The sequence below is a fragment of the Calidris pugnax genome, unplaced genomic scaffold (genome assembly GCF_001431845.1).
Source record: "Calidris pugnax isolate Ruff unplaced genomic scaffold, ASM143184v1 scaffold5, whole genome shotgun sequence".
Taxonomy (NCBI): Eukaryota; Metazoa; Chordata; class Aves; order Charadriiformes; family Scolopacidae; genus Calidris; species Calidris pugnax.
The window spans coordinates 3,884,430-3,897,078 of record NW_015090814.1 but is presented as its reverse complement, the minus strand read 5'-3'; the positions used below and the strand labels follow the sequence as shown (position 1 = coordinate 3,897,078).

The following is a 12,649-nucleotide window of genomic DNA, read 5'->3' as shown; positions in this document are numbered from 1 at the left end:
AAAATCCAGCTGTGCTTTTTTCAAATCAAAATGTATTGCTAGCCAATATCTTAGGAAGAAAAAAAATATTTTGAAAGGCTGAACATTTCTGAGAGCACCTCTTGACAGAAATTTGGCAGTACCTCACTGTTGACCTCAGTCCTTCTGCCCTAGGGGCTGCGCTATTTTCTAGCTACATGACTAACAGGTTCATTTGTATTCACAGACACGAGATACATGTGTTTATACCAACATGGATGTCATTCCCCCACCTACCTAACCTATATTTTTATGGAAGGTGGTTCTTTAGGGAACGTGTTCTCCATCTTCTCTATATCCATACTGACTACAGAGTATCCAGAAGCATGCAAAGTGGTCCAACCAAATTGTTTCAGTAAATGTAGTACTTTTTCCTACATGTGTGTCTTACCAAAGACTCTACTTGTTTCTGCTGCAATATTCTCATGCTTGCATATCCCCTTACCCATCCCAAACAAGTGCCACCACCACCTGTCCCTTCCTGGGGATGACTCTCACAACAGAAGAATTTTGCCTTCTTTTCACATGGCTTGACTGCAGTCACCCGTCTGCGTCTCTCCTGCTGACAATCTTCATCAAGCTCATAAGAATATCTCAAAATAGATTCTGAGTCCCCTATTATTTTTTTTTAACAATCAATGGCAGGTGAAAGGAAAAACAAATGGCATGACTGCACGAAACCATGCATTCTCACAAATCAGTTTGAAAAAAATTATCTTTAAAGACATACTAGTTACTAATGCTGACATATACATTGGTTTACAAATGAGGCAAGAGAAATGAGTGAAAGCCCGGGTTGCCATCACAGTCAATAGCGCACCTAATAGCACTAAATAGCAGACAATTAGTAGGATAATTAAAAACAAAAGTTAGGTCTGATTTGTTTTGCATTAATTAATCAACACAGCCAACTTGTCTGTGGCTGCTGAAGACTAAACTGCAAATCAAATCTTCCAACTCATAGTCTCAGCTGGTTCAGCCCAACAGTAAAGGAACAGAATGAAAGATTTATCTCTGCAGATTCTCTGTCCAAACCTCTATTCCCTTCTGTCTCCATTCCATTGACAGCTAAGATAAAGTTAACCTTCATCAACTTAATCTTTCATAGGAAAGCAGAGCATTCTCTGGCAAGATATCCCTTAGGAAGTGCTTTTTTCATTAGTTTTCAGGTGTTTTTTTGTTCAAAAACCTGAGCAGAAATTGAAGTAAGGCTGAGTGTCCTGACTGCAGATTAGTGCAATGTATTATTATGTTTGTATGAGGAGAAAAAAATGTTCTTCAGAGCTATTGTATAAACTCCTTTTTGTTGTGTTTTGATTCTAGTCAGCAGTGCTTGGAGATATCAGAGAAGTATTTCTAATACTTAATTTAAAAACAGGGGAGAAATTCTGTAACTCTTTTTATTTTTACTGTATATTATTTGCATCTTGTGGATGCACTTGTTATTAAATTAAATATTTCAAAGACCATTTTCTGGCATAGAGACCAACTGGCAATGAACAGGGAATGTCTAAGCTATTAAGCTATTTTACATCCGAAATAGTGTGCTAACATATAAACTGTCTAATAAGAAAGAATTCTGGCCCAAGGCAGCTCCCAAAATATGCCTAGGAATTATTCTGGAGTGCTAACCAGCCATGACAAAAATATCACATTACAGGTTCTTCTAACAGATTTGACATGTAAACAGTTGAGTTCAAATGCCCAGGAAAACCCTCTGGAAATGTTTAATCTTCTTTTACAGACATAACCCCAACTCTTAAATTCAAGATGTTGGTGTTTGGGGCTTTTTTTATGAGCAGCAAATATTTATACAACTTACCATCAGAGTCTGGCACTGCTGCCTCAGATGTTTGAGATACCATGGAGACATCTTCTGGCCTTTCTGCCAAATTATCTCCTTGCAATCTAAAGTGTGGAAAAATGCAATGAAAACATTTGCAATCATATTCCATGGGTAAGACATAGAAGGGTGTTATCTCTGACTACACACCCTACTTACAACATTGTCCTAATGAAAAGGATAGTTTTGCTGAAAAGCCAACATCTGTGGTTCAATCATATCATCCCAGATCATCTAGTAACCAAAACAGCAACGTCAGAGGAGCAGATACTCCCCTGGAGCCCATGGTAAGGAGCACGCACTTGAGCTGATGTCCACATGAAGGACCCAAACCAGAGCAGGGGGATATGTCCTGGAGGGACTGAGGCCTGTGGAGAATTCACAACAGAGTAGATTTTTTTCCTGAAGGACTGAATCCCATGGGGAAAGCCCATGCCAGAGGAGATGAAAAGTGTAAGGAGGAAGGAGGGGCACCTGGGGAGGAGACCTGGGTTGGTTTAGCCTGGAGAAGAGAAGACTGAGAGGGTACCTTATCAATGTTTATAAAGATCGAAAGGGAGGGTGGCAAGAAGATGGGGTCAGGCTCTTCTCTGTGGTGCCCAGTGACAGGACAAGGGGCAATGGACACAAGCTGGAACACAGGAAATTCCACCTGAACATGTGGAAAACCTTCTTTCCCTTGAGGGTGGCAGAGCCCCGGAACAGGCTGCCCAGAGAGGTGGTGGAGTCTCCTTCTCTGGAGACATTCAAACCCACCTGGACATGTTCCTGTGCAACCTGCTCCGGGTGACCCTGCTCTGGCAGGGGGTTGGACTGGATGATCTCCAGAGGTCCCTTCCAACCCCAACCATTCTGTGATTCTGCGAGGGGCAGAGAGGAGCTGTTAAGGGGTGACCCCGACCCCTCATTCCCTGCTCAGAGGGCAGGGAAAGAAGTGCAGAGTGAAGGAGCCAAGTTAGACCTGGGAAAGGTGGGAGGAAAGGTGTGGGTTTAATGTTTGTCTTCTTGTTTCTCATTACCTACATCTGTTTCGATTGGCAATAAATTAAACTAATTTTCCCCAAGTCAAGTCTGTTTTGCCCACAGCAGTAACTGGTAAGGAATCTCCCTGTCTTTATCTCAACCCACAAGCTTTTTCATCCAATTTTCTCCCCTTGTCCTGCTGAGAAGAGAGCAAGTGGCTGGGCCAGGGGCAAGACCTTAGCCAAGGTTAACCCACCACAGGGAAGTATATGCAAGAATATTTCCCCCTCCTTTGTTACTTTTTAAAAGAAAAATACAGTAATTACAGCAGGCTTGGTCTTCAAGCTTCCCCCCCACCTCAGCTGACTCCAGTGCCTTGACAGCGATTTAAAAAATAGTCCTTGTATCTATTCTTTTAAATGAGCATCCCAGGAGTCCCACCATCCTTCTTTGGATGAATCCCAAGTACATACAGATTCTGCTCTGAAGAAACGGTGTGTAGCTCTTAACACAATATAACTGCTATTTACGTAAAGGTTATCTTCCTTTGAATTTATTCAGGCATGAAAAGAGTAAGAAAAATGCAATTCAATTTTGCAAAGCCTGGGAATCATAAAAATGTATTGCAGTAAAACCTTGGGGAAAAAATAACTTATTCTTAAAAAAAAGTTCCTTTCCCTCTGTACTCTCACTCTCCGCAGTTGCTTTACACTAAACTTTGAATTAACCTTTGAGACCAAGCAGAACTCCATATTCACCCTATCTGAATTTTATGACTCTCACAGTTATCTAATATATTTGAATTTTAAGTCACCTATTTGTTTGTACCTTCTCAAAACCATTCCCTCCACACACAAAATTACTTTATCTCCTTTTCTTTTTTGCCCCTGGGATGGTTTATTTATGATGGAAAGCTCTATGTAAATTCATAACAACTCTCACCTAAGGAGGCAGTTCCACGGAACACAAAACTCCTCGAGGCAACAAAAGTATGAAGCCCAGAAGCTGTAAACCTAATTTTGGAAATGATTTCTATGAATCATTTATAGCTCTATTCCTGGTTTGTAATGCTCTGGTTACTAACTCTTTAAAAACCTACCTTGTTAAACAGGCTCTTCTAAACGTGACAGTCAAACAGAAGCAAATAACTTTGGACCATTATCAAAAGGTATTCAAATAGGGAGAGAAGAAATTGCAAATTAAATAACCACTCAAAAAGCAAGATCTCAAAAATCGCATCATTTGCCTTTGCATTAAAATAGAGCTATCCTCCTTCATTACATACATACACATTTACTGCAAGCACGTATTCAAGCTTAGAAGGATATGCATGGAATTGCAGGAACCAGAAGCGATGTACTCTTCTCTAGAGCCATGTTGATATTTTATTTGTGTTTAATTAAAAGGAAAATTACTCCGACTTCCTCTGCTTATACTGCGGTCATAAAAAAATATATATCTAGAAGTAGGAGTTGCTTCTTTTATCCCATCAGAATTTTCAAGTTTTTATAATACATTCCCATTCTGAGCTTTCATAAACCCAAACCAGACATGAACAACCGAAATTATTCTCATCTTACTCTAGAAATCACATTTATTTAAGTAGCCCATTGCCTCTTGAAAAACATGGAAAAAAAAATAATCTTTTAAATCTATCTGGTCAAAAAAGCCATTTCATACAATTTCCCACTGTAGGAGGAGATGGCTGCGTGAACTGAGTGGGTGGATGGGTGAATAAGATGTTTGACATATCTGGACCTCATTTTCACATCCAATTTTCAACTTATTTTTGTATTTCTTACGTGTGCATTCATATCGGAATAGATTTTCATGTGACTCGAGCAACAAAAAAAGTCACAAACAGTATTATTGCATGCCAAAAGAATTGTTACTTGGAGTATTCTGATTTCTTCTTCAACAGTAATGTTACTCATGACGCCTCCACAGCAAAATGAAAACGCTTAAAAATTCTTTATCAATACACTAGAAAGAAGCATAAATCCAGAAGAGCTTCTGAATGCTTCAGAAGCTTATTATACAATCAGAGATGTATTTTCTAATCTGTCCTTGTTTATGCTACATTCTTCCCTGGTTTATTCTTGCTGAATGTCTTCCAAGAAAAGCGTGTTGTACCATGATGGAAGCATCATTAATGTTGGAAGGCCTAAGATATGAGACCCACTTATCTGGTCCCTGGTACTACAAAAACATTTTCATTTCTTTTTCTTGCAGACTAATGTACACAAAAGCATAAACTCCAAGGTAGACTTGATTCTTTATTGCCAGACACCAGATAGAAATTCCTCCAGCAAAAAAAGTGAAAATGATGACCAAAATGTTGTGTTTGGAACTTTTCATCCACTGCTTTCTCAAAGGTGATGACAGAGATATATTAAAAGAGCAATATATGTGAGAGTCATATCCTTGTTTGCAAAGCAATCTAAAAAGAGTCAAGTTTTTCCAAACTGGTGGCTAGCTTTTTGGTTTGCTGTTATTTTCAATGTATACTCTTAAAAACAAAACAAAAAAAAACCAACCCCCAAACCAAGTTCCTTAAAAAATACTATCTTACTAATACTTTATGGACTATTTGAGTTATTAGCCAAAACATATTTCAGCTATTGATTGTTTTAATGGGAGTCTAAATGTGATATCTGATAACCATCATTTTTTTTTCCATATATATTCTGTTCATAATGTGATCTCTTGCTTAGAGGCCATTGTTAACATTCAACCAGCTGCATGTGGAAGCTTCGAGAACCACAAAGACAAACAGCCTCCAGGCAAATATTCCAATTTCCTTTGACCCAAAAATGCATTCTGCAGGACTTGTTCCAAGAAAACTGCCAAGGGCTTCAGGACCAAAGACATTCTGAGTAAGTTTGCTCTCTACAGCTCCCTGAAAGGAGGTTGTAGAGAAGTGGGGGTCGGTCTCTTCTCCCACATCATGGGCAATAGGACAAGAGGAAACGTCCTCAAGCTGCGCCAGAGGAGGTTCAGATTGGATATCAGGAACAATTTTTACATGGAAAGGGTTATTAAGCCTTGGAATGGGCTGCCCAGGGAAGTGGTGGAGGCACCATCCCTGGAGGTATTTAAAAGCCAGGCAGCCATAGTGCTTAGAGACATGGTTTAGTGATGGTTTTTTTATCAGAGTTAGGTTGATGGTTGGACTCGATGATCTGAAAGGTCCCTTCCAACCCAGGCAATTCTATGATTCCATGATTCTAAATTCTACCCGATGGGTGCAGCAGCATTAGACCAGGTCTATCACTACAAACGAGCCAGTGGGTGTGTGACAAACAGTCGTACTGCCAGTATGATTTAGAAAATATGATACTACAACAGTATGCAAAAAGAGGACAAAATGATTTCATCTGCATTCCTTGAATGAGTCACAGCATAATATAATTCTACATTGCCTCATCAGAGGAAGGAAACAGTAAATAGGAAAAATACAGACAAGATTGAAATGATAGACTACCTTCATCCACTGCTTTGAAAAGGTCTTTTTACACTCCTGAGCAATCTACAAGCACACACAGTATTATCTTAGAAATGGCAGTGACTAAAGTCAGCAAAAAGGAAACATGTTAATTCCTTCAGGATTGAGATTAGGAAAACATTTCCTCTTCACTTGATATCTGAAAAAGCAATGTTTTCTACAAATGTTTAAGATTTATCACCTTATCAAAGATTTTATATTATTTCCATGTAAGATGCCTTTATCCACTATGTTTATTATTCTAGTAGTGATGGTGCAGTATTTGGAAGTAGGAGGAATCTACCTAAAAAAACCCAAAATCTTCTTTTTTGTCTAAAAGTTCAGCCATCTTAGATTTTCACTAGAAAATTGCAAAATTACTACAGCATGCATGAAAGCGATATGAAACAACCGTTGCAGTTTTCATTCAGTAACACATTTATCTAAATAGATTACTCTTGGGTTTAAAATCATGCCTATGCTAAGTGCATTGCTGAACTCGAGCACTCGGGGTATTTTTCTTTCTTAAAACATAGATTGTTGGAGAACAGGACACATACCAAGGTGAGGATATTACAGTTGGATATTTCAATAGAAGTCACCTATTTTACCAGATGAAAAAATACTAAGATGAAAGTATTATTTGAATTCCAGTTGCTAACCTGAAATGAAAATGAGATTAAGTCTGTGATTTATGTTGCGTAACCTCTCACCAATGAGGCTGTGGGAAATAACCTCCATAAAACCCCCTTCTGATGAATATGACAACCTCTGTTTAAACATCTTTGATATTTCACTGGCAGTTTTGAGTGCCCAACAACACCTCAGAGGACATTGTTCCGTGGTATCACAATTACCAACAGTCTTAATGAAACACTTGTAAATCCCTGTGACTACAGAGGTGGAAAACAACTCACTGACACTGATTTCATCCCACAGGCAGCGCAAGAAGCAATACCGTAGAGAAGTATCAGATACTGGTTCCTACTTTCATCCCATTTGTTGCAAAGAGAGAAAAAAAAAAAAAGTGAAATTAAGCAGACTAATGGCCATAAATGTTTCAACTTATTTCTATTTTCAGGATGACAGAATGTTCCAGGGGAATTTTCCAGGGGTTAAATATGCAGCATGTAAGTATCTGTAACAGGAATGTAGTGACAGGGACAATGTACACCGTGCAGGTGGGCTAAGGATTCAGCACAGATCAACGTTTCCTGCCTGCTAGATGAGCCCTGTCGAGTGGCTGTTTGGTGGAGTCCAGCTGGAAGAGATCATCAAGCTGTAGAGAGTCTCAAGCTTCTCTTGTGCCTCACTTTTCAGAAAAACCCATTCTAGCACTCCAAGAATGACTCTTGAACATTTCTGATGGCACAACTTCACGAGGAAATGCCTCATGCACTAACTTAATTTCCCTTCATAGCAACCTCCTCATCCTCCACCTTGTTTTCAAAGCCAGAATAACATCCCTGTGGCAATCCAAATCGTTACTAGCAGGAGAAAACACTGAGTGCATCTTGATCTTTCGTCTAGCATTACTTAGCAGCTGGAAATTAATTGGCACAGCATGAACAATCATTCTGCAAGATCAGCTTTGCTTTGAGCTTGAACAGTCATCCAGCGTATCCCTTGTTTCTCGATTGTACCATCTATTTGAATCACACTATAGAGTCAGATTCTTCCATATATTTGCATAAAACAAAGTGTATTCTGTTAGTACTAAAGAAGGAATGAATAAGTAGTATGAATGAATACATGCTGTAAGGCTTTTTTTGCTTAAAGTCAACAGTAAGTCACAGCATGAACAATCATTCTGCAAGATCAGCTTTGCTTTGAGCTTGAACAGTCATCCAGCGTATCCCTTGTTTCTCGATTGTACCATCTATTTGAATCACACTATAGAGTCAGATTCTTCCATATATTTGCATAAAACAAAGTGTATTCTGTTAGTACTAAAGAAGGAATGAATAAGTAGTATGAATGAATACATGCTGTAAGGCTTTTTTTGCTTAAAGTCAACAGTAAGTCTTCCATATCAGCAACATATTCCCCATTACATGACTGAAAAACTAAGAGCATTTCTGAAATTTACCAGTAAGTCCTTTTGATACTATCACACATCCTACTTAATTATGCCAAAAGACATTACAGTTGGAGCTACCTACATATTTTTATCTAATTACAGGTATTTAGAAGTAGACACAAGAAAGGACCCTTACATAAGGAAGGTCTATTCTCTGCAATATGCACATCTCCGAAATGAGATCTACTTTTTCAAACACACTTCACTAGGACATTTCCTAGAGATCTTTTCTTCTAATCAAAGTGATATTACTGAAGCAGACTGAGTGGGGAAACTTGTCACTACTGTCTGAAAACTAGTCCTTCCCAAAACTTGACTTATTTGACAAGAAAATAAATGCTGAGACTATCCAAGGTCCAACTGAGTTTATTGCTCTTCTTTATTGTAATCAGCTACATGGCATGTCATTACACTTCCCCCTTCTTTTTGTGTGACAGAACTAGTGGTCTTGTTTTCAGATCTCTCCGATACCCATCAATATTCAATCTACACGAGCTATTAAGACAACAGGTTTTTGACATTATGGCAATTGTTCCTTCAGAAAGATGTCAGATTTATCACAGAATCACAGAATCTTCTAGGTTGGAAGGGACCTTAAAGATCATCTTGTCCAACTGTCAACCTAACTGACAAAAATAGACACCCACACAACAAACAAGGAGCATCATCACTAAACCATACCTCCCAGCACTACATCAACCCCGCTTTTGAACACCTCCAGGGATGGTGCCTCAACCACCTCCCTGGGCAGCCCATTCCAATGGCTGAGAACCCTTTCAGTGAAAAAATTTTTCCTAATATCCAGCCTGAACCTCCCCTGGCGCAACTTGAGGCCATTTCCTCTTGTCCTGTCACCTGTGACTTGAGAAAAGAGACCAACCCCCATCTCTCTACACCCTCCTTTCAGGGAGTTGGAGAGAGCAATAAGGTCTCCCCTCAGCCTCCTCTTCTCCAGGCTGAATAAACCCAGTTCCCTCAGCCTCTCCTCATAAGACTTATTCTCCAGACCCCTCACCATCTTTGTCGCCCTTCTCTGGACCCGCTCCAGCACCTCAATGTCTTTTTTATGGTAGGGGGCCCAAAACTGGACACAGTACTCAAGGTGAGGCCTCACCAGTGCCGAGTACAGGGGGACAATCACCTCTTGGGCCCTACTCGCCACGCTGACCTCTCTTAGAAGCTGTACAGAAAGAAACAAGACAATCCTACAATACAATTCCTTATATGAATCCAAAATCCACCTAACAGCATCCTAAAATGACTTGCTATAATGGGTCCTTAATAAAGTGTGGGTATAGTGGGGATGGAAGGAGAGAGTAACGCTAGAGGAGCTATGATTTCTCCACTTGTATCACCCCTAAAATAATGCCATAGCCCTTATACAGCTGCAGAGTCCTGTAATTCCAGGGCACTGGAATTAAACTGTATCTTGGGGAAAAAAATAACAAGGAGCTGTTGAGGAAGCTGAATTAAAATTATTGGTTTTTTTTCCCCGACGATTTAAAGTTGGCATGCATTTTCAGATTTGAAATTTGCAGAAACACTTAGGGTTCAGCAAAGTGGATTTTTAAGAGGTAAAGCAAAAGTCCTGCTTTGAGGGCAACTGTGGGTATGTCTATACTTGAGTGTGTACATGACTGCAAGTAGAGATGCAGGACAAATTCCCACCTAACAATTCATCCAGTGCACCAAATGTAGACATACACTATGATTGTCCACTATGTCAACACTCTTGTCCTATGATACTCAGAAAATTAGCAGTAAAAGAAACTAAAGTAAACTCCATGTTATGGCAGAATGCTACCAAAAAACAATAAGTTCACTGATTAACACCATACTTACTATAATAATGGACTAGAAGAAAAAAAATTACTTCCAAGGAATAAATCAGACTCATAAAAATAATTAAAACCTCTTAACCACAAGCATAGGTACTTTCTAACACCATGGCCTAATGAGAAGGAATAAAATATCCTGAAAACAAAGAAATGGAAATGTTTGTGATACCTAATAGAGAGATATATGCTCCTTAGCACTTGTTCTCTGCATAGACTATTAATTCAAAGTATGTTTTTTATAAATTACTGCTAGCGTGCTAGTGTATAGTAAAGATAGTGTTTTAGGAAATTTTTGTGTCAAATCAAATACTAAACAGGAGAGGAGATTCACCTTCAGAGGAGGGTGATTGTTCACTCACAGACAGAGGAATTTCGACTATATTTAGATTAATAATATTCTGACATAGTCTACAAGAAATGTGTCACTTAATTCAAATAACCAAATTCTATTCCTTCCAAAAATGAACAAAAAACCCCGAAGAGAATAAGGGTTATAATTTTTGGACAAACTCTCCTTTAATCCCCAAATAAACAGCTACAGGTAAGAGTTAGATAATTACTGTGTGGCTGGCCTTCAAATTCTGGTACACAGGTCTTCTTTTTGTTTTTAAATACAAAAAACGAGCTGCATAAATTTGCTCAAATTCTAGTTCAGAGGTGAACAACAACAGAAACTTCGAAATTCTACTTGAGAAGAAATCCTGAAAACCTGTTATTTCAAGAAAATACAGATGCTCCTGCTGGCTTTTTAGTAATAAAGAAAAATTCCTCCAGGGGCTCCAAGACAGTAAAGGGCACTCCCCGAGGGGGAAGCGGGAAATTACATGCCTGGGAATTGCAGCTCCAGCCATTCTCTCTGTTCTGCCCTGTGTCAGCTAAATTTTGTTGAATCTGGATAATTTCTATAAAACCTTTTGGTTCCTGTGAATCATTATTTCCTAAAGAGCACACATTTCCTTGGAAAATTCCTGATCTGCTTTGCTGAAGACTCAGCTCACTTTAGAGAAACATGGTGAGGAGTAGGGGAAAGGTCAGCAAAGAATCCTTAAGTCTTTCAGCAAAAAGAGCAGTAAAGTTGGTTTCGTGTTCACCCAAGATCGGTGGACATTTTCAAAGCTTTTTTTTCAAGAAAAGCTCTCAAGTCCTGAAAAACAGAGCTAGTGTCATGTTTGTATTAGAATCTCAATTAAGGAAATTTTGGCTTGAATCACTGATTTTGCTGAAATTATTTCAAAGTTAGTTAACTGTTGAAAAGCACCTAACAAATATTTTGTGATGAACAGTTAGTTTCTTTATGAAGTAGTCATTAATTTGGATCAAAAACTGTAATATACATTTTGTAAGATTAATGAATATCATGAATTTGTTAACAAAGTAAACTTATTAAAAATAGAACATGATGATGTTTCTTTGGCAACCAAAGGGAATTTCAGCCAAAGATGAGGTGAAGGATAACCTGGACTTCCTTTTTATTCTTCTTTCCTTTCAAATCATCTGCTCCCTTTCTGTAATTTAAAATCTTAAATCTACATCTAACATCTCTCTCTGATATCACTGTAATACTCAATTATAATTTCCCTAGAACAAATACTTAACTCCAGTGACATTATAGCAACAGAGATCAGACAACAAAAGTCCTGAAAGCCCCCACATGCTTTTTGGTTATATTGAATGTTTTCTTGCACCTTTCCCTAGCAACCTCAACACCACACCAGTAACAGAACTCCAAGTTCTATAATCGTTTGTCCTGACTTGCCTATATTATGGAGAGTTTATTTCATTCTTTGTTCTCAAACATACTGATCCAAATTCTGATCTCATGTACCTTGACTTACTGTCTCCACAAGTTCTGCACTCCTTTATGCTGGTGTAAAATCCAAAGCTTCTCCAGCACCCAAACATACAGCCAGGAAATTATGACCTACTCCATTTGTTCTACAAATGTCTTTTACAAAAATAAAAACATTAAAACTGTGCCAGCAAAATTCTCAGTAGATTCACAGGTACAGAGACAAAAAGATGTACGTTCTCCAGTACAGACTATGCCAGTTAGTATAATGGTAAAATTATATTAAATAAATATTATTAAACAATATACAGGTAAAAGTACTCTTTTTCTGGTGAAACTCTACATCTGTTTTAGCTACTTACTCTTGCTCCCTAATGAAGATTAGGTTTTAAAAGAAGTTTATACATATTTCAGATCAATAAATGACAGAAGAAAAATGCCTTAGATCTATGGGGGCAAACAACAGAGGATCGTGAATTCAGTGAGTAAAGAGAGTGGCTGGCACCTCTGAGTTCTGAAGCAATAATGGGAAAGCTCTGCAGCATGTCACCTTGTTCTATTAAAAAAAAAATCAGTGTCATAGCTTCTGTTGTCACCATAGATTAAAAGACAGGAAGCCTCTGCATCGAAGAGA

The 12,649-nt window shown here is 38.5% G+C and overlaps 1 protein-coding gene across 6 annotated transcripts in view; it reads right to left on the bottom strand.

Annotated features, from left to right (window-relative positions):
• Nucleotides 1-12,649, bottom strand: part of LOC106886591 (chromosome unknown open reading frame, human C8orf34) — a 231,210-nt gene that overhangs the window by 79,847 nt on the left and 138,714 nt on the right. For all 6 annotated transcript variants that reach the window (XR_001411693.1, XM_014939663.1, XM_014939659.1 and 3 more), the window contains one exon: nucleotides 1,841-1,926. Coding sequence is in view for 5 of the 6 variants with exons in the window: in XM_014939663.1 (XP_014795149.1) it covers nucleotides 1,841-1,926 (86 nt within the window). In the remaining variant the exon portion in view is untranslated. The remainder of the gene's footprint in view (nucleotides 1-1,840; nucleotides 1,927-12,649) is intronic.